Below are 26,814 nucleotides of genomic sequence, written 5' to 3'. Positions count from 1 at the left end.
TCTATCACCATCTGTTCTTATTATTGTTTTCCCTTCCCTCTCTTTTTGCTCTTTCTTCCAACAAAGAGGTTTTCAAAGCACTTAATGGGAATTAGGTGTTCTTTTCCCCACTGACTTTGGGCAGGGGGACTGAGCTCTCTGGTCATTTACATCTTTGAAAACTGAAAGCATTAGCTCCTGGGGTCTTGTACAGTCTTTATTATTGTGCTGGTGCAAGCACATTGTGGCTAGCACTGAAAACTGATTCAGTACTTTTTACTGTTATGTAAGCTGGTAGAAGACATGAAAGTGCTTCAGCCATAGTCCAAAACTTTTTGGAGAAGCTGGGGAATCTTGTAATTACTTCAACAATCTTTGGACAGGATGCTTAAATACTAAAATATTTCCCAAAGATTAATCTGCATAGATTAAAAAACCTCCAAGGCAAAAAAGTAAAAATACCTACAACTGACATGCACAACTAAAGTAAAAAATAGACTATCAATCTAGTGACCTCAAACTATCCACGGATGCTTCCTTCCAATGTCACTTAAATACCAGTTTTACAGTTCTTCACAGCAGGTTTTAGTGGAGCGAGCTGTTCCTGGTGGAAATTGGCTTGTGCCACCTCCTTCAGCTGAAGTTTCAAGAACTTTCACTGCTAAATGGCTTATGATCCCTTAGGTAATTTCAGACCTGTGCACAACCTAACATGTAAGTTGTGAATTCTGTTTCCTCACATGATTTATGAATTTGATTTCTTCACTTCCTACATGCATACGTGTAGACGATACGTTCAGACTGTGCCACTGTGTTTGATTCATGGTGTTTGTCAGAGAGAGGTACCTGTCACCAGCCAGGCAAGTGGCCCATGGCACATTTTAAATTCTGTTCCTGTAAGACAGACTGTTGATAACTCAGGGCTGTGGCTCCCCAAATTTGCTTTAATACAGTCAGGGAGGCAATCAGAGTCCTGACAGAGGGAAGTGCACCGGTCATCTTGAGATTAACTGTGTCAGTAAAACCAGTGAGATGATGTTTATTTAGGTAATCAGTTGGAAGCAATTACTTGAGGTAGTCTCCTCTAGTTTTTGCATACACAATTAGTTTGCTTTACTAGAAAAGAACAAACCCAAACACAGAAGATTCCTACTGTACCAGATAACTTGTAACCTTTAGATTCCCAAAGCACTTCTGATGTTCTGGAGTTGTCACTGCCTTTGTTGCTGTCTCTTTGATGCCACCAAATCGAGTCACAACAAAGAACTCTCCCATGTGGATGTGTCAGCCAGGCACCCTCCAAACTGACCTTTTTGCTGTCTTACCAAGAATGACAAGATGAAGAACAAAAAAAGGAGAAACAACAGAGCAAATGCCTTACTAAATCAGAGCTGCTTGCATTGCTAGTTGAATAATAGCTTCTGCTGACAGAAAATTACTCTGGAAATGTTAACACAGATTGCACAAAGCAACCTTGATACTGGAACTGCTGTGCATCTATGGTGTAAGGGGGCAGAAGGGGAGAAGATGGAGGAAGGAAGAAGATTGAAGTGAAAAGCCTAAGATATGCACGCAAGCAGAAACAATAAATGTTTGAGGTTGATATCCAAGAAGCCTTGTCAGTGCTGCTGCGTTGCTCTTACTGAGCATGTGCTGAAGTTTATTTTTGGCTTGTAGCTTGTAAATGCTTTCTGGAACTTGAAATTTATTCTCCACCAATATTCATTATCAACTAGTTTCAAATGTAAAAAAAAGTCATCGGAAGAGCTTTTTGTGTTTTGCGATCAATACAGATAGTGAAATTATACTTAATTACACTAAGGTGAAATGATGCTTTATTAAATGTGCTATATATCTGTAGATCCTGAGGCAGGGTTTTAATTTAAGTCTTACACATTCTGCGTGTGCTGCAGTAGCAAGTACAGAGAAATCATTTCCTTTTTGTCAGTGGAAGTTCAGCCTGTTTGTAGACTGCTTGATTTCTGTGCAGTGAACACTTCTGATACCTACGCTGTTCAATTTTCCACTTGCTTAGGATTATGGGCAATTAATTCAGCCAATATCACATTTACATCTAATAGGTTCACAAGCACAGTAAAACCAACTTCTCTCTTGTTTTCTTGAATTTCCAAACAGGAGTAGCAGTAATTTCTGCAGTAATTCTTTGGTCTGGCTTCATTGTACCACTCAGAAAATGGTAGTAATCTCGAGACATGTATCTACACAGTTTGTGTCCTTTGCCTATCTCACAGGAATGACAAAACAGCCAACACATTTTTCTTTATTGATAGTCTGATCATGGTGTGTTGTACTGCAGTACACTTCAGCCAATTCCTGTTATTAATGATTATTATTAATAGTTCTTACCCTTTCTGTGGTGATACTGAGATAAAACCAAAGCCAGCATCAGAAGTATAAATGACACTTGGAAGACCCAGCCTAGGAAGTGTGAGGTATATGGATTCACCAATTGTTACTCCATCTTACTGTAGCATTTAAACACTGAGAAAGAAATTTTAACAAAATTAAGATTGTTCTGGGAGTAGTGATTTGGTGACAGCTTTCTTCAGACACAGAAGCAGAGTTAGGACTCTTATTGATGGTATCCTTGGGATCCACTGCTGGGAATCAGCGTGGGATTTCCTGGCTGATGTTGGAGTACCTCCCGACAGCTGGCCTTGCAGCAGTCAGAAGGCAGGTACCTGGCTGCCTGTTCAGCAGAAGGGCCCTCCTGGAGCCCTGTAGAAGGGCACTGCCTTCTGCAGCGCTGACAGCAAAACAGCTTGTTCGCAGCGCTGGCTATGGACAGCTTTGCGAAAGGAGAGATCAGTTGTCTTTAGCAGTTATTGGATCACAGTCATGCCAGGTGCTGAAAGAGTCTTTGCCTCTTATAAGTGCAGAAAGAAATAGTACATTTTAGACCGTACCCTTAACTGACAAAAATCTATGATCTGTTTTATCAAAGCCAGCTCAAGATCAAATACACACTGATTTCATTCCAACTGCTTGAGGTCAGTTGGAGTTATTCCAGTTTACACCCTATGAGAATTTGGCACATGCATTTTAAAAGGCAATTAGGCCCTAAAGCAAGAGCAGACTGTGTTACATTTGAATTTCCAACTAAACTGTAAGTAGCAATAAATATAATATACAGCCACAATTACAACTTGCACACTCCCCTCCTCTTTTTTAAAGAAAGGGGTATATCCTTACATTTTCTTCTTTGATCTCTTTGAGCATCAGATTTTATAATGTATCATTTGACCCACACTTATTTTTATATTAGTATAATGATTGCAGTTGTAATTAACATGACAGACTGAAATATTAAAAGATAACTAAAATACAGAGTAACATTCAGATTCCTAGTCTAACAAAGTAATTCCTTAAAACCATTTTGAAATATATATGTTGTTATCATCCATTAATTGACTAATAGTTAACACTGTAATTAATCACCCAATAATTCCTACATTTCTATTGCATTGGCCCAAGGATAATCACTAATAAATATCAAATTAAACACTTATCTGGAAATTTTGGTTGACTTTGACTAAGAGCTTGGTGAGTGTCCATATTGTCAAAGCTTTTTTGATGCAAGAAGCAAGAACATTTCATCTTACCTATTTGTAGATGTATATGTAAGCTGAAGATAATTATTGTTATGGAAATATGTAAATTATATATTGTCTATTTATGTATGTGCAGTTGTGTGCTTGTGTATCTTTGATTAAATTTGACAGGAAACAAAATTGAAGCAAAAGAGTCAAGATTGGTAATTCTTCTTGAATAGAGGCAATTTTTTATATCCAGAACAAGTTGGTTTATAAAAAGATTTTTGAATTTATGTTTTCCTTTTATACTTCCATGTTATTCTTCCACAAACAGCCATTTCCTTTAGTAGATATGGAGATAATAGTTTTAGGATTGGTACTAGTGCTATCGGTACAACTCCTCAGACAAGAGTAAATTGCTGGCAGATATGGTACTGAGGTAGGATGCAAATGAGAATCCTATTTCTACTTGTGTCAGCACAAATTTTTCCACAATGAGACTAAGATTTCACCACGGATTTTTTTATCAGAACAATTATGGCAGTTGGAGAGGTGGATCAGGCTTTTAAGAAAGAAGTTTCAAATAACTGAAGAGTTTCTTATCTGTACCCAAGGTATAAAAGACACAGTCCACAATTAATGAATTTTAATGGTATTTTCTACATGGCATACTAGTGTTTTAGCACCAAAATCAGAAAGGTTAATGTCACATAGCAGAATTGTCCCAGTTGTTGGGGTTTTTCACTATCTCAGGCCTGTACTTTCTATTCACAAAAGCAAAGATGTTTTTCACCAGTTTCTAGGTTCTTCTATATAATTCTATTTTGATTTTCTGTCTGGAGAGTTTGTTAGTTGTAGTGTATAATGTAGGAAATGAGAAATACAGCATCTGTTTACCAAGAAAACAGGCAAATATGAAACTGACTGAATTGTTACATTATTGATGTTAACTTCATCTTTAAACATACATATATATATATATATATATATATATATATATAACCAAATTGATGATAGCATTCTCTTAGCATGTGCAGTCTTTGCTCTCATTCCTTAGATGACATCAGTAAACCAGTTAGTGAACAGAAGAAAGATGCAGACTCAAAGGGACATCAAGGCAAGACAGTAGTTCACATAATTATTTTTAAATAAATCTCTCAGTATCTTTGCACAGCTGAAGGATGATTTCAGATTGCACTCAAAATTACATTCTGTATAGGATATTACAATACCTGTGGACTGATTAAATATAATGCAACACAAGTGATGCACAGATATATACCCTAATCTGTATTAATGGGCACGCACTGGCACTAGTCAAGAAACATTGAGTCAGTCTGGTACTGCTAATATAATTTACTGGCATAATAATGAGTCTAATATATTATCATAAATTTGAGTCTAATGAAGTTCTACCTACTATATCTGTTCTGAAATAGAATTATAACACATTTCACTAGGTTTTCACTTATTAACAATGGAGCTTGACTCCTTTCACATTGCTTATTCCTACTGTGTGGAGCCACAGCCCAAGATCGAGAGTGCTGTCAATTCTCCTGCATTTCAGCATCTTGCAAGATTTGATCAGTAACTTGTTACAGAAAATTACATTATGCTTATCCTTTTAAAACATAGCATGAATATTAATTAGCATAAATGTATGCTTTTTCCCAGAGAGACATTATCTTCTTCATGTCCTTCCTATATGTTTGATATTGCTAGATTTTGAAGTTCACTTTACCGTGTACACTTTTCTGTGTGTACTGTGTGTGCTTGTTCAGCATTTGCTGGACTAGATCTTACTCAAGCAAAGAAGAAAAGCAGCCACTACCTATATCATACTGTCATTGTCTGCTGCAGACGATGAGGAGTAGCTGTGTTAGATTTGCTACAGCTTCTTTCCACAGTTGGTGGAGAAGTGCTTTCTTTATTAAATGCCACGGTTTCTTAGCTGTAGAGAGAAGACTTTTTAGCGTTTCAAGTTCACCTTCCATCCTAGCAGGTAATAAGGAGACGCTTAGTACCAGGGAAGGCTTGTCCTGATGCAGAAAACATCCATCCACAAAGCAGTTCTGAGTTGGCAAAGAAAAATTCTTGTACTAGAAATGTAAAGGAAATAATTGACTGTGCTCAGTCTCAACTTCATATTAATTTGCTTCTTTCTGAGGAATTAAGTTTTTCTTTTCAGATGTGAGCAACAATTGAAGGAAAACAAAAAGAAGTTTCTGATTATTTTCAGAGTTTTTTGTGGGTGTCTCCTTAGTTGTGTTGTCTTTGGGAATGTTCCTCTGATTTGGTGACCACCATTTCTCAGAACCGTGACACTGCAGGAGAGGTCAGAATACACCAAAGGAGTAAACAGATGGGGAACACTCAAAGGAGAGCCCAGACACACCTTTTCATTAAGCTGCCCTGCAGCACTGCAGCTAGCAGTGAGCAGAGATTGCCAGCTGGGCTGAACTGCTCTGAAAGATGTTTTATAAATTGCTGCCATTTGAAAGGATGGAGGCAACATGCTTTTCTCTCAGCTCATTTATTTTACATCTTTAGAAAGAAACATGCAGTAGTATAAAAATTCATCCTATGCTTAAGCCAAAAGTATCCTAGTTATCTTGAATCCCAGCAGTGGCAAGTAGCAGGTCCTGAGGGAAGCATGTGGTAACTTAATACAGCCTCCATTAATTTGCAAGAATATATGAAGCTGTATAAGTAAAATCTAGTTCTAAAATTCAGCTCAAAAAATATGATCCAAAATTAGTAACTGTATACTTTTGATTACTTGTTCATTAAAAAGATAGGGAACATTTGATCCTGAACGTATTTAATGAGATATTTATAAAATTTTATCATAAATGTTGGAAATAAAAGAAATAACAAAAATTGAGATTCTAAGTTGTTCAAACAGTAGAAACCAGCCATTTGGTTATGTAAATGCTATAAACAAGCTAGTTCATTCCTGCTCTCAGAAATCATTAACTAAATGATGAATCATAGAGACAGATAGTATGTCCATTCTCATCTGTTCAGGGAAAGCAATATTTACCCACCCAGACTAAAATCACTACCCAAAATCCATCCAGAGTTCAGTAAAATACTGGGCAGCTTCCCTCAAATAATTTAGGGTAATGGAAAACAAAATCCCTGAAGTGGAGAAGAGTAAACCCTGATAGAAACATGATCACTGTAGTGTCAACGAGGGGAGTAATTTTCCCCTATGCCAGGACTGACATTAGAAACATGGTAATACCAGGAAAAACCCACAAGGAAGGTGTTAAAAATGGTCAGAAACAAGCCAAACTTGATGAGCTTTGCAGCATGACTTAAAGAACTGGTGTGCTAATTTTCTATCCAGGAATACTGAAAAAATTAGACTGCAGTTCCAGTGAATCTTTTTTGCTGATCTTTACCAAATATCACAATGCTGTGGAATTCCAAAGGGCTGGAAAGATGCTACTGTTGTACCAGTGTCCAGAAGTGATCTCATGGAGTATCTTGGGAATGGTAGATAGGTAGTTTCCCTGAAGTCAGTTCTGCAGGAAATCATGAAAAGAGCATCATAAGAAAGAATTTAATATGGTAACTGAAAGACAACATCGTTACATATAAGGTAATTGTTCCCAGATGGCTACCTTTTCTGACATTGTCAGTTTGCCTTGTGAGAGAACTACATGGACATATATGTATTTCAGCATTTGAGATATGTTTGATGTAGCCCTCTACTGAAATATGTAGGGCTATACATGATGTGAGTGATCTGCTGCTGCATAAGCAGAGGAGTATCATATAAGACAGTATTAATCACTATCTGCAAAATTAGTGAGAGCTCTTTCCAAACCAAAAAGTAGTCGAAGCAGAACTTCAGCAATGACTTGAGGTTTGAAAAACTCATAAGGAGTAATGCAGAAGCTGTGTCTACCAAAAACATTAACATGTAGTTTCATCTGTGTAACATTTAATAACTGAGAAGTTGTGATCTAAAAGGAAAAGAAGTAGAATATAAAACAAGGGTTGGAATTTGAAACAAAACAAAAGAGGGAAAATATACATCTCAGTTTAACAGTGCAGGTAACTGTCACTCAGAAAAGCTCAGGAAACATGGCTCAGCATCCCTCTCTTACAACTAACTGTTTGCTTCAGATATTCCTCTAAAAGCTGGGGCCATGTGGAGCCATCAGGCTCTTAGGGTGGTATATTGTGAGTGGCCAGATGATCCAAATGGACCTTACAGTCAGAATGACAACAGTTTAATCCATCAAATCATCTCCTGAAGATAGTTTGACAGAAAACCTGGCCACAAAAGCTTTAAAATACACCTAACCAAAAAGTTACATGGGGAAGTTTTAGCCATCAGGGACTAGCTCAAATACAGCCTGATGCAGTACAGTCCCACTAAAACCATCCTGAATGTTGGTGAGATGTGTAGCATGTACATGTATGGGTGTGTCTCTGTGCTTAGGTATTTCTTTCTAAATATATTAGATATACATTACAGGTATAATAATAAAGTCTTAAAATTATGACAGTCCATTTTCAAAAAATGCCAAACATTAAGGCTTACCGCAGAAAGCCATGATGATGTTCTGAAGCTGGGAAAATTGAGTATTGCAGATTGAACAAGACTTTAAAGCTGCATAGTATCCCAATTAAATTGCCACAGTCCTGCATTTGCAGCATGGAGGAACATGCTTGGTAATTGCCAGAGCCATTCTCCAGGAGCTCTTAAACAGGTCTGATTTTCTCAGCTAGCCCATTTTATGACGTATATTCCAGTTCAAACAGGCAGTATGAACAGGTAGTGTGGTTGGCAGTTTGCACTGCGACAATTATGAAAATTGCCGCAACACAGCCACTCTTAAGAAGGAATGGTGGCCTGAAAGGGCAACAGCTTGAGTCTTTAGACACATGGGTTTAGTTTTCTGCTCTTTATCAAGCTTTCCATATGAGCAATAACTTATAGCTGTAAGTGAAAACCTCAGTTCCTGTACCTACTTTTTTTTCCAGTACGGTTCTTCAGACTTTTAACTTTCTGGTTGATACCAGGCTCATGTTCAGACTTATGTCCAGTCATGTGATTAAAATAACAGAGCAAAAGGATGCTATGGGTGTGAAGTAGTCCTTAGTCTTTCTAAAAAATCATATCATAAACTGAGATTAGCATTAGATAGGGCCTGAGCCTCTACTAGTCTGGGATCCACAAATGGCGTTTACTTTCAGGGACCCAGTCTGTTGTGCCTAACCTAGCACACACCTGCATGATCCAGCAACAACCCAGAAGTCATTGCCACTTTCATTCAGAATGAAAACTGAAGTTGGAGAAGTCCCTCACACATCTGAAAAAAAAAATAGGCTCAGCCTGTGAGTGCCTCACCTTGGAGCAAGAGTGAGCCAGGTTTTGTTCACTCATCTGCCTGCAGGAATTCAGGTGCATGTGCCTGATTCTCAGATGTCTGAACATCAGACTCCAGTGTACTGCAAAATGAGAGACAAGCTCAGCAACTCTGAAGCTGAGAGCCTCTGCAGAGCACAATTACATTAATTGAACAGAGAGAGCAAGAGCCACCTGCTCGGAGTAATAGGTCACATCGCTCAGCAGGTGTGTGTTTACAGGCAAAAGCCTTTTCCACAGATCAAAAATGTCTGAAAAGTCTTTGGAGCTGGGATCTAGAATGGTGTTTTCTCTCTTCATGGCCTAATTTTTATTTTCTGTATGAAAGAGTTGTCTGAAGAGCTGGTGTGCTCAGGACCCTGTCGTTAGCCTGGGGCAACTAAACTCCAAAGGAAGGCAATGTTTAAGGGCCAGGCAGTGCTGGATCTTTGGACTGCAGACATAAGCACTTGGCGTTTTCCATGAACAGTACTGGCAATGCTAACGCCTACTTCAGTGCTGTAGGTTCCTCTCTGGCAGCTTGGTGCCTAAGGCATTTTCTGGATCTAGTACTGTGGTCTTTCCTAAGGGGCCAGAGACCAAATCAAATGTCAACTTTGTTATCACATCAGCTGGTCTGTGGTAACTGTCTGCAGTTTTAGTGTACAGTATCTTAGCTGATGGATTACATCAGATCAACCTGCATTTGTTGCCAGCTAAGAGCAGACACTATGACTCTAGTGACACAAAGTAGCGACTGGGAATCTGACCCCTACTAGTCAGTTTTCCAGATAGGGTACAGCTATCATAGCACATTCATGCTGACCTGAGACATTGGGAGGCTACATGAAAGATGCTTTGAAGTTGCACTGATGGGGAACATCGAAATGCCATTATTTCACATCAAATACATGATCTCTTTTGTAGGCACAAACCTAACAGAATGCAGTCTTTTTTCGTCAGAGTAACAACACTTTACAGAGTTATTTGTTGTACTTACCTAGGTCTGTAAAATACTTTCAGGCATTTTGAGAGGAAGATGCAGTAGAAGTAGGGAAAAAAGCCCTACAAACTTTAGCAAACACACTTTATGCTAACCTATTACACATCTGCTCACAGGGAAAACCATGATTCCACCAGTACAGCGGTTTTATGTGTAGTTATTTTGAAATGAACTGTGGTCATTACTATGTGGATGTCTTTTGATATTAGTGCAAATGAATTAAATGTTCACAGACATCATACATGCTAATTGTTGTCAGTATATCTATATTTTTGTTGCTGTGATTGCTATAATCCTTAAAAAGAACAATATGAAGAATCCAGTGTGCATTCTAAACTATAAGCTCTATTTGCAATGAAACTGCATTTTGTCTCTGCAGTCCAGCTGTCAGTAAATCAACTGTACAGTTAAGGGCTTTTTTTTTTTTTTTTTTTTTTTTTTTTTTTTTTTTTTTTTTTCTTTTAAAAGTGTATTAATGACAAAACAAGGCTCTTAAACTACTGCCTCTGGCATTAGTCACTCAAACATAGCTATATTGCACTTTTTAACAACCAAATTAATTCCACATGAAGAGAAAAACTACTCACTCTTTTTCTTTTCCTTTTTTAAACTTTGCAGACGTCTTGCAGGAAATGGCTTGACATACATTCCTAAGGGAGCATTTGCTGGCCTTTTCAGTCTTAAAGTGCTGTAAGTAAACTGTGTGTTGTTTGATATATTTCTGATTTCCTAAATGCTCCAGGGAACTAATTAACCAGTGACATTTTGATCAAGTAAATTACGTATTTTGATCAGCTCATTTTGAACAATTCAGCTGAAGTGAAGATACATATGAACATCATTAAATCTTTGTTTTTTCATATAGAAAATATCCTAAACACAAAGGTTGAAAAACATTAATGGCATTGTAAAAAAAAACCATGCTCATCAAGTAGATGTCTCTGTAAAATATCAAAGGTAAAAACTGGTTAAGTTAATAGTTTCTTTAATTGTCTCAGAAGTTCTGATTTCAAGTCTAAAAATCTTAGTGAACTTTTCATGATCACAGAAAACTGTGGGTAAATTGCCTTCTCCTTTTCTTGAGAGCTAGGGGCAAGAGGCATCATTGTAGAACACCATGTAATTTAAAATGCAGTTTGTATTTCATATCTTGTTCTTTGCAATGTAAATACTATAAGAGAAATTATAAAAAAATATGACAAAACCCTTTATTATTTGGAGAAATTAAACAGTACATATAGTGATTAAAATTACTAGCAGGCCACATCTCACAATATTTATACTAGAGGGGATCTTTGCCTGTGTAAAGTTCACAGAGATGAAAATGCAAGAACACCAGCCTCCTAGGCAGCGTCAAGCCAAACCAGATGCTACTGTAAGAGTATACAAAGCTCTACTGAAAAAATATGTAAGTGGGAAAGAAATATGAAGAGCTTCCCACTCCATCTACCCTTAAGTTGGCCAGCTGTAGTTCTTGTTGGCCTAAGGAGATTTAGGCCTGCCAAAAATGATTTCATTTACAATGTCCCATCAAGTATGCCTCATTTTGAAGGCAGCATGTACTACTTCAGTTTTACCCGCCCTGGTGGTTAGGGACCCAAGACCATGCTGCCATTGTCCCTCCACCACCCTCGGACCAGTCAGGGCAGGGAGTGAGATACCAACCCCAGGGTTGAGATGAGGAAAAATTTAATACAACAGTGTAACAAATAATAAACCAAACAATAACAATAGCAATAACAATAACAATAAACTAATAACAATGAACAGGACAAGAGATATACAGAGATATACCACAAGGATACAGCAGAGAAGGGGAGCAGTGATGAACAAAAGCCATCCCCCACTTGGGCAACCAGACCTGAAGTCAGCATGGTATTGAATAACCCGGCTGGAGCCCCCTCCCCACTGCTGGGGAAACTTAACCCTATCCTAGCTGAACCAGGACACCCACATAGAATCCTTTTGTATATGTAGGAGTTGGTCCAGACAAGGATATTAGGTGGTGTGAATGAAGCGGTACTCAAAGAGAGGAAGAGATTATTTTGGAATGAAAAGTGACTTTTCAATCTTTTCAAGCTAAATGATGTGATATTTCAAAAAAAGAGGTTTGTCAGGTCATTGCTAGAGAACTTCCGTTTGACAAAATTGATTTCATTGGGGAAAATTCAGCAGGTTTTACAGAGATAAAATTTTATTCTAACCAAATCATAAACTCCTCATACAGTTAAAAGTTCTGTTTGCCATAGTAGCATTTTCCTGAATAAGGATTTCAAGAGTCAGTCCTTCACAGCTTTGTCAGAATAAGAAACTGAAGCACTTCAGAAGAAAAACAAAATCGGTACATGAGGATCACAATTTCAGAATCACTGGAGGCAATTAGGAGCTCAAGCCCTATTGAAAGCAAATTGGATTTATTCTTTTGACTTCCTCAGTTGCTTTCAAAATATTGCTCAAAGCTGATGTATAGCTATTAACAAAGCTAAAATGCGACAGGTATTTGTTTGCTTTGAAGAGAACTGGCATTTGACAGGGGCAGGAGAACGGAGAATTTTGTAGCTTTCCTTTGTTTGTAACCTTGAAGTAGAACCAGTACAAAGGAGGTAAGCTTGGAAGAAAATTTACAGTAGAAAGAAATTGTCTTCACAGTGTTGATTCTGGGTTTTGTGCTGCTCAAAATGTAGGATGCTGCAGAATAACCAGCTACGCCAGGTTCCTACTGAAGCACTCCAGAACTTGCGCAGCCTTCAGTCTCTGTGAGTATCCTTGATAAATCAACTTGTAACCTTCCATGAACAATAATATATGATTACCTATTAATTACCTGTTAATCACTTAATAATGTGCTGAATCAACTTTTTCTTTTAACTCTTGGGCTGCTTTTCCAGAGAATTGTACTCTCAATTAAACATCAGAAGTGACTGATTTAATTACAGTAATTTTACGACACCAGCAGCTTCTTTGCAGAGTTATAAACCGGTTCACCATCTAAGACATACCTTGCCTTGCAGTGCTTTCTGTCAAGAAGAATATCATCCCTTGAGCACTGGTCTTTCCCATGATTTCTTGTTAAGATTCTTTACTGAATTTTGTTGCTTTTTTTTTTCATTTGGTGTAATTTTTCTCTTTTTAAGCAGTATGGAAAACACTAGTAACTCATGAAACAAAGTGTACTAGAGGATGCTTAATTATATTCTGTGCTTCAGGCAGGTCTCTGTATTTATAGTTCTTGACTGTGCCGTGCTGACTCAGTCCACAAGCTTCAGTTTTAACAGAACTCCTGCCAGAACTGCTGGACCAGGACTGAGGATTGGCTGCTTCGTGGTATGAATGAAATTATTTTGATGTGCTTCTGCCCCATAACATAAGGGTGGTTGTAGCAGGTTGTGCTGAAAGCTGACCTAGCCCTGTATCCAGTCTTCAGCAGCAGATTCCAAAGGAAAACTAGAAGGTCTGGCAAAGAATATAATAATATTCCTTCTGTAAACTGTCCCAGCTGCCAAAGGTTTGCACTTAGGGACTCACTAAGCTTATTGTGGCTTCTTTGAATTTAATAGCTCTTAAAGAATTTTCTTCTGTGAGTTTGTACAATTGCTTTTTGAGCCAATTTAACACTGATGATTTTTTGTGGCAGTGTATCTGCTGGTCAGCTTAGCCCTGTGTAGCATGGTAAAGTACCTCCTGTTATTCACTTGGAACTTCCCACTACATTTGATGTCTCTTAAGTATAGCATCAAGAAAAAGTGGAAACAGCAGTTCCTTACTGATATATGCCGGATTTTATAGACCTTTGTTGTATCTCCATTAGTCATGTTTTTCAGAAGTAGGCTGTTAAGACTCTTTTCTCATGTGGGAGCTGTTCCCTTCCTCTGGTCATCCTTGTCACTCTTACTGAACTTTTTTTCACTTCTCATATATTTGATTTGAGACTAATCAAGGAGGGAGGGATCAGACCTGCACAGCATGTTTAAATTGTTTGCACACTGTGGATTTATAGAGGGGAATTGTGGATGGTTTTTTGTTCGCTTTTCTACTAATTCCCCAAACTTTGTTTTGCCTAATTTTTTAACCTTTACTGAACACTGAACTGTTAGTTTCATACAACTGCAGGGCCTCTTTCTAGTATGTTGGTAGCTACTCAAGAGTTTGTCATGTAACGTTTGAATTGTCTTTTCCCTAAGTAGTCACTTGACACCTATCTATACCAAAATTCATCTGCCATGTTCTTGTTCAGTCAGTTGAGTATCATGAGTTCCTTCTGCTGCACTTGCAGTTCACATTTTGCAACCACAAGGCCACTCTTGCTATCTCAGTGAAGGACACAGTAAATAGAGTATGCTTCTGAATTATCCACAGAATTCTGTTTTCACCTGATACAGAAAAAAAAGACTATGGAAGGATCTACTGATTTTGATTGCGCAGCATAAAATATCTGGATGATTGAAGATAGGCAGACAGGTTCTTTGGCCAGAGGGAAATGTCAACTGACTCCTCTGTGCTTTAGTTGACCACCTTGTATTTTCACAGATTTGCTTTGAAATAGAATTATTTTCCTAAAAAGTTCCAAGATCCAAATGTGGAAGTCAATCTGGAAGGTCAAATAACTATCACAAAAAATGTTACTACAGTGTACACTGATGACCGGTGTCACTGGTAAAAGTCTAACAATGATAAGGATAGAGTGAGCACCTGTACCAAGCCATCCCATCTGGATAGAGTAAGATGTATTGGTTGAGAAATGTACTGTACTGAACATGCTCTTCCTTTTTGCGTATCAAGAAGTTCCAACAGAAAGTTAACGTCTTTTGCATATGTTCAATTCAGCCAAAATCTGAAGAGTGGAATTAATGAAATGAATTGATTTTCAGCAAAATTATGTCATCTGTGTATAACTTACCACTACACAGACTTACATTATACTGTATTAGCTCCCAGGTTCTTATGTCCGTCTTGAACAACATTTACCTCCTTAATGTACAAAGCATTCGTTAAGGTTTCTAAAGGTGAAACAACCCTAAGAATTAATTATCTTATAATTGTTACTCAGTCAGTGCCTTTTTTCTTTATTGACCAGACACAGAGTGAAATATCTCAGCCATATACTTTTGAGGTTACAGTTCTTTCCTTTGATCTTTGAAAAAGTCCTGAGAAAATGCTGGTCTAGTGACTATATTAGATTTTCTTCCTGCTAAACAAACAAAAAAAATCTTGCTGAGATCACATCACTCTATACACATTCTGGACCAAAACACGATAAGCCAAGCAAACAAGAGTTCCTTTGTTGCTCTAAAGGAGACTGTTGAATTTTCAGCACAGCTTCTAAACAACATGACAGTCTCACTCAGGCTCTGTTGCAAATATTTTTTTCCTTGGATGAAGAAGTTGAGGAAGTAAACCAAACATCGTTTGTGCAGTCTATTTAAAGGACTGATATTTTATGACAGAACTAAAACAGAGGGAGAATAGGAGTGGTCAGTGGAAACCTTTAGACAGCTGTGTAGCAGACCCAAGATGGAAAGATACGGGTTTGTACAGAAAAGCTACTCTCACCTGAAAAACGATCACCAGCAAAAGAGACCTCTTTGAGGAAAAGAAAACTATTATTCTTTTGTTTGCTTAAACAGGGTTGTGCCTGTCAGATAAAGGTGTGCACAGATTCAATTTCTTGTTTCATATCGTGTAGGAATTTTCTGTTCACAGTGTGGTTCTTGCATTGGCTTCTGATTTACAATAGGAATTATTTCTTGAAACCTTTGAAATAGCTGGAGTTTTTTTCACAAGTGTAAACAAGAGGTTAAAAGCCTTCACAAAAGCAATTCCTATAAGATAGCAACTTCTTGTATTTGTCATGTTTAACTATGCAGGTGGCATGATTTGTGAAACTCATTAACCCTTTGCTTTAGGTTAGTATAGATTCAAAAAACTTAAAACTGGTGACAGAACACAAATCTCTGCCTTTTGTGGTTTTACTCAAGAAAGTCAGGTACGTAGAGGTGCAAGCCATAATAACTGCCTTGCCACCTTAATCAATGTTAAAATAATGTGTATGTAAATATGCATATATAATTGTGTGTGTGTACATGCACAATATATGGGTATATATATATATGCACACACAAGTTTTCCATGTTCACTTATAATGCTAATTAATCACAAATTTTTGCACAAAAACATATTTCTGGGTGCTCTCCTTATTATCTAGTTCCAGGCTCAAAAATGACAGTATAAGTAACAGTATTGGTAGATGCATTAATTGATGTTAAATGGCCTGTGGCACACAGAACAAGAACTGGTATATTGCGGGAACAAGCAACAATTTCTTTCACTTTCTTGTCTAAGTTATAATATTGCTGGCATTCAGAATGGTGTGACAAGTTTGAGTGATAAATATTCATTCATGGCTCACCCTACCTCTAGAATAGATCAGTCTTCTTCAGTCAGCAGACATTATTCAATAAATGCTATAAAATGGGCACCAAAAAATTAACCAAAACTCCCTAAGATTTGTGAATTTCACCTTCAACAGAAAAAAAATCTATGCGGAAACATTTATATTTTTGCCTCAAAGCAAACAACCAGCAGTATATTTTTTCTGTCGCTGAAGCAAAAAATAAAATTAAACTATTGAAATCTTCTCCAATTTTATAAAAACCTATGTAGTTCAATAGTCAATAACAGTTGTGCTACTTTGGTTAATAAATGAGTTCAGCTACCAGAACCTGGACAATGATTGCATAGGACTTCAGTTCCCTCTGTGGTAGAACAATTTAAGGAAGTAATCAGAACATGTTGATTTTGAGATGTGCTTTGATCTCCAGGTTCAGCAGAAGGATAGCTTCAACTTATTTTATGCACTTAAATTTTCCTCTGAAATCAAGTGTGAATGCAAATTATCTGGATTACTAGTCCTAACAATTCAAATGGCATTTATTTGTGTTAACCCAAAAAGAGGAAGACATGTTTGCAGGTACCATGATTGAAAAGGAGGAACACACAATCAGTGACATGTCACGACTTAGATCTTGGCAGCAGGGTTTGAATGCTGTCTCCCCTGTTACTCACCTTAAGCAAATGTATTTCTTTAGAACTGACTGTAAGCGGATGGTCTCTGGATTTTGTGTTTCCCACAGCATCAATAGCTCCATTCTGCTTTTAAATCAAGAAGCCTTTTAGTTATTTTGAATATACCTGTATAGTCCAAAAACCTTTTCAGTATGTATATTGATTGTTTTTTCAAACATCATTATTAATTAACAGCTTGCTTTCTGTCCAACATTTTTCATTTAATGTAAGTATCTGTTTAAATAGGTATCTTTTTTCCTCTAGTGTAATTGTCTTGTCATTTCTAATGGCATCCCTTATGTACCAGAATTGGCATATAATTGAACAAGAAGTTTGGTAAAACAGGCAATGACATAACAATAATTTCTTTTTTTTTTTTTTTTACCTGAACATGTAACACAAATTTTATATTACTAGCAACCAATAAGTTGCAGATTTCCATTTGTGAATGCTGCTAAATAAACGAGAAAAGCATAATTGACACTGCTGATGGAAAAGCAAAGCTTCTGCTATTCTTTTATTGGAACTAATGTAATACAACCCTTTGCAGTGAGTTCTACAGATGAAACTTCACTCCCTGTTTATTTTCTTTTTTAGACGTCATTGTTAATGAGCAGCTTTTACTGCTGCATTGTCAGACATAGAAACATTCAAAATCAAGAACAGATCAGGTGCTATCTCACTGCCCATGCCAAACCAGTAATGAAGGACTTTTAAAAGCAAGCTTTATTTACTGTATCACCTGCTTTCATTCCTGAAAAATTTAAGAGGACCTTTACATTAGTAGTAGAAAATAGGGCGGAATACAACATAGTCTGTCTTCCAGAGTGCTGGAAACAGTTGATAGAGGGAAAAAATAAACCATCTTTTCTCCCTTGTCAACCTGCAAAATTGGAATTTAGTGAAGCAAATTAATTTGAGTTTACAAGTAAGAAGAAAAAAGTATCAATGAAATCTGTTTAAATTTCTTAACAGCATTTGTAAATCACTAAATTTAAGATATTTTGGTATTTGTGGAGCACCTGATGGTGACACCAAGTTTTACATAAAAGATTATCCAGAACATCTTGGATGTTCTTAAGTAATTGCCCAGCTGGAACAGGTCAGCAAATGGATTTTTCATCTTCTCCCTACTCCTCCAAATATTTGACATTTCACGAGCAGTTTTCATTCTTAATCTGAACAAAGCGTTGAAGAATTTGAGGGCACAGAGTTCTGTATTGCTTCCAGTTCAGGCTTGAAATTAAAAATTTCAGAAATATTAACTTTAAACAATTTTTTCTGGTTTGATGCTTGTGTTAATAATCCCAATTTTTAGTTGAAGACAAAACAGCTTTGTTGAGATCACATTCTCCCAAGAGAACTGTTTTCATGAAAAGACAGGAGCTTTAATTGTGGTTTTTCATGTCACACCCCATGATAATGAAGCCTACAGAAGCTATTATCCTTCTTAGGAAACCCAGTACCTCAGCAAGTACCCACAAACTCCCTGAGGAGGAATTTCCCACAGTTTAAATCAAGGTTGTGTGTCCCATGCAGATGTCTATACATATACTCAAAGATGTCTCAAAACTCACCCTTGCAGTCTCTTCACTTTATTGCATGTCTTAATCAGCCAAGCTACTGGAGCACTGGTGCGCACTGGATAACAGAAGAGTGACCGAAACATGGAGCACTAGTACAATACTAGGCCAGCCCTCTCAAGTCACAGACACTTTTCTAGCTTGATAAGGATCTGAGAGGAAGATGGAGGTGCAAGGTTCCCTAAAATGCATGTGCTATTATTCTGGGGGGTTGCAGTCCCTAACTCAACCAGTTGTAGGGCTACTTGCTTTCAAAATGGGGTGCAGAAAGGCTGAACTAGATCGGCAATGCCAGGCCACTGGGTGATGTTCTTTCATCTAGGAGAAGCTACTAAGCATCTGACCCTTTTCTGTCTTATGAGTAATCTCAAAAGAGAGGGTTTTTTAATCACATTTGTAAGGGACAGACAAATTTCTCAACCTCAGAACTGCTAGCCAAAAATCATCCTGCATGTCTGAAGCCCATCAGGATGTATACTACATGTATACCACATCCTCCTTGGCACTGTATGATGACAGACTGTGGCTACAGCCAGCCTAGCAAAGCAAACAGTGCTGCAAGTGCTCCCAGGCACCCCAGCCATGACCGTCTGCCCTGTTGCGCTGTTAACGGGGTTCTTGGCACACTTTTGACCCTTGCCAGTTGACTCGTGCCAACTAACATTTGCCTGAACTATTCCTGAGGGCCATCTGGCAGTTCACACACCCCTGGGGCCATCCCCAGTAGGCTCTCTACATACAGCCACCTCACTTTGGAGGCTAGGAGAGGTCACCGGCATAACATGGGTCTCTCTGTTGGCTGCAGGACCTGGGAGCATTCCCAGCCACATCAAATGTGCTGATCTAGCTGTGGACTCCTGATCTGAGTCTGCAGTCAGATTCCTAAGATAACCTGGTGTCCCCCACTTTTTCCCACCTGTGGGAATTCAAGGTACCTAGTATCAGAACCAATCTTTGTATAAAGATGTTTATAAAGGGTATTGATTGTATATAAAAGGTGTTGATTGACAGCCAGCTGAACAGGAGCCAGCAGTGTGCCCAGGGGGCCAAGAAGGCCAATGGCATCCTGGCTTGTGTCAGCAATAGCGTGGCCAGCAGGGACAGGGAAGGGATCTGACCCCTGTCCTCGGCACTGGTGAGGCTGCACCTCGATTGCTGTGTTCAGTTTTGGGCCCCTCACTACAAAAAGGACATTGAATGACTCGAGCGTGTCCAGAGAAGGGCAACGGAGCTGGTGCAGGGTCTGGAGCACAGGTCGTACGGGGAGCGGCTGAGGGAACTGGGGGTGTTTAGTCTGGAGAAGAGGAGGCTGAGGGGAGACCTCATCGCCCTCTACAGCTCCCTGAAAGGAGGTTGCAGAGAGCTGGGGATGAGTCTCTTTAGCCTAGTAGAAAGCGACAGGACAAGAGGGAATGGCCTCAAGTTGCACCAGGGAAGGTTCAGACTGGATATTAGGAAGCATTTCTTTCCAGAAGGGGTTGTAAGGCGTTGGAATGGGCTGCCCAGGGCAGTGGTGGAGTCCCCATCCCTGGAGGTGCTTAACAGTTGAGTCAATTCATCACTTAAGGATATGCTGTAGGTGGGAACTGTCAGTGCTAGGTGAACAGTTGGACTAGATGATCTTCAAGGTCCTTTCCAACCTAGATGAATCTGTGATTCTGTAAACATAGCATTACAGTTGACTATTTGTGCTTTATCACAGAATCACAGAATTGTCTAGGTTGGAAAGTTATGCAGTGCACTAGCATCTTGGCCCACCATCTTGAATGCAGATTTATCAAACACCTGGGCATCATGTTTGGATATAAAGACTGAGGATTGAAACTCCCAGAGCTGAGAGACTTCCTCATGTAAAACTGAGCAGTGGGACAGAAACAAATGCTCGCAAACTGTGACTTGTGACTTTTCGTTTTTGGTCTTGCTGTTGCCACACAGGGTTCTTTGTATCAGTCCTGTAGAAGCATATACAAGGGCAGAGCTGAAAGTGAGCTGTGGGAACTGCTAAGCTGGTGTGTTGTAATGAAGGTTTTACAATCGTCCTAGCATTTTCCCCTGTGGACTGAAGGGGATATCCTGCGTAAAGGGCCATGTTTGAAAAACATGTCTCACAATAGCCATCTATACTTTCATTACATCCACTTTTCAGAGCCAGTTTCAATGTCACTTGGCATTACTTAGATGCTTTAGTTAAACTCCTGTGAACAAACCCTTGAGGCACTCCATGTCACCACACACTAGCAAAGATGGTGGGGCTGCAGGTGGTCCCCTCCTGCTTGTTATACCCTCCCCAGACAGGCCCTGTCCCCAGCCTGTGTCCATCATAACCCCATGCCTTGTGGCAAGGCTTGACTGTAGCTCCCTGCATAACAGACCCAGGTCAGGAGAAGAGGAATATGGTAGGAGAGGAAGAAGCATACCCCTTCTTTAACCCATCATGCCCAAAATCAGTCCTCATGTGCTGTCACTTCTTTGCCTCCCCTACCTGTTATGTATAGCCCCTTTTCATTTGGTTTTACCTCTCCTATTTTAAACTTAAATGTCAGAAGAAACATTTTGTCCTTGACTTCTTTATCTGTCTGTGTGGCTTTTATCTTCAGTCCCTTCATTGTATTCAGGCCCTCATCTATTGTAAGAAGAGGCAATCCATCTAATAGCTGTTTCTTTCAGAGGGGAGAATGATGTGAAAGAAAGCATCTTCCCGATCCCATATCTAGCATTTGATTTAACCCTGAATGAATGAGCAAGACACTCCAACAAGACATTAATTTCTTGATCACAAGGTACATCCAGGTTGTAGCTGGGCTTGCTCTTGAGAGAAAACTCAGAAAAAGGAAAAAAAAAATATATTCACTTAGAAACCTACAAGTGGTGTAAAACTAAGTATCCAGTCATGTCGAATTGATCAAAAAAAAAGAATCTTTTTCAAGCATCCACCTTCACCTGTTTTAGAGTACCAATAAATGTTTACAATTCTATACTAACAATATCTTTTCATAATTTTTGCACATGGTCGTAGCATTTACTGTATGTCACAGGAAACACCAGTGAGATAGATTCCACATAGTTCAAGCATTTGCTTTGAAAAGTTTGGGCATTTTAAGTGAGCTCATAGTGAATTTCATACTGACTGCTTTATTTACATGCTGCTTATCAGAAAAGATCGAGCATTTCTGTTTCCCTAAATTGGTTCTCTCTGGAATATAATAGCAGCTTTCAAACTCACCACGTTATCTATATATTTTCAGTTATAAATAGGGTCATGTTTGTGAGTTAATGGGTTTAGTTCTAGAAGTGCCAAAACTTTGATCAACACGTGTAAAACAATTGGCTGAAACCGGCTATTTTGATCAATGGTTTATACATCAGTGTGCATTACCTACGGTATGACTGGAAACATAACCACTGCTCAAACCTTTTAGTATCTGCAGGAGGGAAAATGGTACTTGGAAATTTTAGAAAGATTAGATAACAAAAGAGCACTTTAGGCAGTACTTCTTACGAGCACTTGCAGTGTACATAATCCAGTTACAGGACCTGCAGCACAAATCATTGTAGCTTCTTGCTCTCTTCCAAGCTTTATTTAAACAGTAATTCAGCTACCTAGAATTTAATTTATATTGTAGCAGTCCTGTTTTTCTTTCTGTGTTGTGTATTTTGTTTACATAGCCAGTGGTGGGTTTATATTTGGAAACTTCAGCTATAAAAAAAAATAAAAATCTGTCCCTTGATTTGCTACCAAATACTGGTAAGATAAAAGTCCTGGTCTCACTGACAACAGCAGAAGTAGTGCCATTTCAGACACAGGATCACATACAAACAACTGACTGTCGGCTTCACCATGCGGCCAGGCATCCTGTGAGTAACTCCTGTGGAGTCAGTGGGGACATGAGAGCTGCACAGGCAGGCTTCATGTTGAATAAGATGTAATACAGTAACACATTTAGTTTGAATAAAGCCTCCATTCTTTAATCAGTGTAACTGTCAAACTAAGGCAACTGTAACTTCTTAGTTTACATATCTGCATCACCCAGGGAAGAAATTTACTTCTGACTAAACACAAAACACCTCATCTACTCATTCAAATTATACCTTGTTTGAAAACACCGGCGTAGCATGGTTGTTGCCCAGGGAATGGAGGAGGTACAGCGTGAGTATTTCTAAACATTTCCAGCCTCACCCATTTGTTGACAGACTCTTGAGTTATTTTGGAGGCTCTGTCTCTGCCGCCTGACATGTCAGTTATTAAATTGAAAATTTAATTGTACAAGGGCTTTGACACTGAACTTTATAAATTTGTTCCAACTGACCTTGTCTCAGTTATTTGCCAGCCTGGCACAGAGCCTTAGCAGTCATTATTTGTTCTCATGCAGTAGGTAGGAGCAGCATGGAACGGGAGATAGAATGGACCTGACATTTTACATGACTGTAAATGAGGAAGCAGCTTTAAATAAAGAGATTAGTATGCTCACCACAAAGAGTATTGATTTCTCTCAAACAGACCAAATTTAGGTTGCACAGAATTACTTCTTTGTACCCTGGCTGTGGCTGTTTGTTCTGTAGTGTTTTCAAACATCTATTTAAATTTATTTCTGTTTCACTATTCACTTAATTACTCTTCTCTACAAACATCTTCAATAAAAGTTATAGAGTGTGGTTTTCATGTTCTGAACAAGGTACAAGTCACTACAAAACATTAAAAGCAGAAAAAGTGTGTCACAGTACAGATCACCATCAGAATGTTTCACAAAGTTACAGAAATCTGAAGCATACTTTTAAATCTTTCCCTGAAAGCATCACAGTGGGAAAGAAAAACAGAGCAAAACTAAAAGCCAATGAATATATGACATAGTATTTCTAATGCCACATCTGCAAAAGGTTCAGTAGATTTAATCCTTATTTACACAAGTGTGAGAGCAAGGTATCACCTGCAGACTCTGAAGAGGTACAGTGTGCATCTGAGCTCCCTCTATTGGCTCTGCAGCAACCTAAGTGTATTTAAGAACTTCATTTTCAAAATAAATACATCGCATTAGCAATGCTACTCTTTATTTTAAAGAAGTTTTCCTCCACTACTGAAAAATGTGAACTTCAGTGCTCATTAGAATCATTGGAATAAACCATATTTAAGTAAAGGTAAGACGGGAATAGAAACTCATAAGTGAGTTTTATTTTTGGCTCTTAGAATGGGTGTCTAGTGTATGGAAATCATGTTGCATCTCAGTGGTTTAAAGGTTCTGAGAAAGAATCTCTGGCTGAGTTGCTTGCACTTTTTTATCCCATACTTTCAAATAATTAGGAAGGGAAACAAATTTATACTTGGTCTGTAGAGAAGCTCTCAAAAATTATCAGTGTGAACTGTCAGTGAGTTGATGGCTCCAAAGGAGAGCTGTCTGCAGAGAGCCAGCTGACAAGGAGACTTGTAAACACAATGTGAGGTCTCAGGCGTGAGGCCGCAAGCAAGATGGAAATGAAAAATGAGTGTGGCAACCCATGTCCATCCTTTGGGGTTGTGTTCTTGGTTGTAACTTCTGATAGCCGTTGTGTAAATCCACTGTTCTTTTCTCAATTTTCTCTATTTCTTTTTCTCCTAGACGTCTGGATGCCAACCACATCAACTATGTGCCCCCCAACTGCTTCAATGGCTTGGTCTCCCTTAGACACCTGTGGCTAGATGATAATTCTTTGACAGAAATTCCCGTTCAAGCTTTTAGAAGTTTACCAGCACTTCAGGCAATGACATTGGCACTGAACAAAATTCATTATATACCAGACTATGCTTTTGGAAACCTCTCTAGTTTGGTAGTTCTGTAAGTTTTATTGATTGCTTTTTAGACACAGTCTCAACTTCTTTGCAGGGCGTTAACCTCTTGCAGATGCAATGTTTAATTTAGAAGTTGCTTGAGACAACCTTTAATAATTAAATAGTCCTCTAGTCCCTCCACAGTTGGCAAATTATAGGTAAATAGGTTTATACACAGGTTAATTAAACATCTGTTTTGTCTTACAGTGTTAGTATTAACTTGATATCTTGGGGCTATAAATCTGTAGTTTCCCTTCTGCATTTGCACTAGGCTTCTTGGTATTCCTTTACCAAGAGGTCACTTTTGTTTGCTGAGGAAAGTGTTATTTTTGAAATGTAAATTAAGTTTTCTGGATTGTAATTGTCCTACAAACTAAAATGTTAAGAAATTATCTTGGAGAAGCAGATTTTTTGCACCTTCCTACAGTTAAGCTAGCATTTTCTAAATCACTTGTTTTGATCTAGCTTAAAAGTTTCTTTCTCCAATAATGAACTATGTAAATGAATTTAAAAAATCACCCTATCTGGTCAGCAAAACAAACAGGAAGAGATGGATTGTGTGCCCTTTAAGTTTCTAAGGCTGAGTGAGGGAAGATTAGAAATAGGAAATGAACTGCAAGTTTTCTCAATGACTTGGAAAGAATGCTGACCAGTAGAAGAGGTATGCATTTCCCTTCATAGAAAGTATATGTAGTTTTGTATTTTGTTATGTGTGCATACCAGTTCAACTAAATGAAACATGCGTACTTCACACTAAAGACTGAAAGATATGCTGTGGAGTGTGATTTCAGCTTTTTATCTTCTGGGAAAAGTGGAAAAAAACCTGGACTGGCTAGAAAAACTGAGGTGGAGAAGTTATTTCGGGATACTTCGGAAAATTTTAGCATTATTAAAGAGAATAATATATTCAAGCTTTACAAACTGTCTGAAATCAGTGTGTAAGACATTTAGTATATTTTAGCATATTCTATTCTAGCCCCAGTGTAAGCATTGAACCTGGCACACACCAGGGTTCTTTATTGACAGTTATAATCACCATCTCTGCTAGTGCTTAATATATTCATATAAGCATATAGGGCACCAAAAATGTGGGGTAAACAGCTGCTTTGTGCTGTGAAATCTTTGCCTTCTGTTTACATTAAATATTAATCCCATTCAAATTAAAGAGTGGATGGACTTGTCATTTGACTAAGATTCTAGACTTATCTCAGCAATGCTAAAGACAAGAGGCTGTCTTGAATGTCATTCTCTAGATCCCTACCAGAAATGTATTGATAAGACAACAGTTAAGAAATGCAGGAGAAAATTATTTCTTTTCTGCTCAGTTAGGTTTCCTTAATTTAGATCTGCCTTGTTTATTTCTAATCTGGGCTCCATCTTGATTACTAATTGAATCATTCCTCATGACCTACAAGATGTGATATTTTTTTGCTCATCTGAATCTTTGTGTGTGGTTCTGCTTTCTTTTGTTTGCTACTCTATACGGTCTGGCAAATTTTCAACTCAGTGCAAAAATGCATGGTCAGTTGGAGCAGGTTTGAAGCTCTATCATTAAAGATCCAAATATAATTGGAATTTGGAGATGCACTCTTCACGCTAACTAAAGCATTAAAGGTCAGTGTAGTTATTAAAAACAAAAGTTGATTAGGTTTCTTCCTAGTAAAGGAAAAAGACAGAGCATTTCCATTTTGCCATCAGAATCCCTGCCTTTTTTGGACAGGTAGACTCAGTTTCTGTACGTTCTCCAAAACAGAGAGCCTCTCATCTTTAACATTATTTTCAGAGCAGAATAAAGCATTGAAGGGAAAGTGCCTAGCAGCCCCTCATTCACAGATCTTTTCTTTTAAAGTACTACTCACAGAGTTTCCCTCCACTATTAGGGGTAGAGTGTCAAGAATAAAATAAAAAGAAAAATCTGCTAGGAAAAAGGCATCCTTCTTAAGAAACAACCTGAAGTGGCTCCAAGTTGTATCTACTCACATTAATGAGCTTCACACAGAGTGGAGTTTTTCCATGTCAGCCTAAAACATTTAGAAATAGGCAGCACTGTGAGCCTTCATGCAGGGAGGTTGGTTTAAATATACAACAAAATTACTTAAAATTGCTAAACGTTTGAGAAAGTAGTTGTTGATTTTTACAGTTTCAGAGGAAGGCAAGATACAGCACTTTTAAGATTAGTTAGTTTACTCATCTTAGTAAAGCTATGACTTTTTTGTCCTGTGGCTTTGTGTCTTTTTTCATTTTGCAGACCTTACGCCAGTTTCCTGTCTGCCATATTATCCATCTCTTCATCTGCTCCTGTTCTGTGCCATACCCTCTGACACCTCTGAATATACATCTTCCAAATACGCACCTCACACTCCACACAGTTTTTAAGACAACATGTTAGTTAACCATCATTGAGAATATGTCTACAATTTCTCAGTATTCAATATGCAAACCCCAACCTGGAACTCCAGGATATACAC

General features: G+C 38.3%; 1 protein-coding gene across 3 annotated transcripts in view; it reads left to right on the top strand.

The window, feature by feature from the left end:
- The window catches only part of LGR5 (leucine rich repeat containing G protein-coupled receptor 5), a 57,345-nt gene that overhangs the window by 4,935 nt on the left and 25,596 nt on the right, over positions 1 to 26,814 (top strand). For 2 of the 3 annotated variants that reach the window (XM_026868149.1, XM_026868150.1), the window contains 3 exons: positions 10,520 to 10,591; positions 12,586 to 12,657; positions 24,138 to 24,353. In XM_026868149.1, coding sequence (XP_026723950.1) covers positions 10,520 to 10,591; positions 12,586 to 12,657; positions 24,138 to 24,353 — 360 coding nt within the window. Of the gene's footprint in view, positions 1 to 10,519; positions 10,592 to 12,439; positions 12,505 to 12,585; positions 12,658 to 24,137; positions 24,354 to 26,814 lie in introns of those variants that run through there. The other variant, XM_026868151.1, reaches the window with a different exon arrangement.

This window comes from Athene cunicularia (assembly GCF_003259725.1).
Source record: "Athene cunicularia isolate RWA chromosome 1 unlocalized genomic scaffold, athCun1 chr1_part2, whole genome shotgun sequence".
Classification (NCBI taxonomy): Eukaryota; Metazoa; Chordata; class Aves; order Strigiformes; family Strigidae; genus Athene; species Athene cunicularia.
Note: the sequence above shows the minus strand (reverse complement) of the source record. Positions and strands in the feature narration are given on the sequence as shown.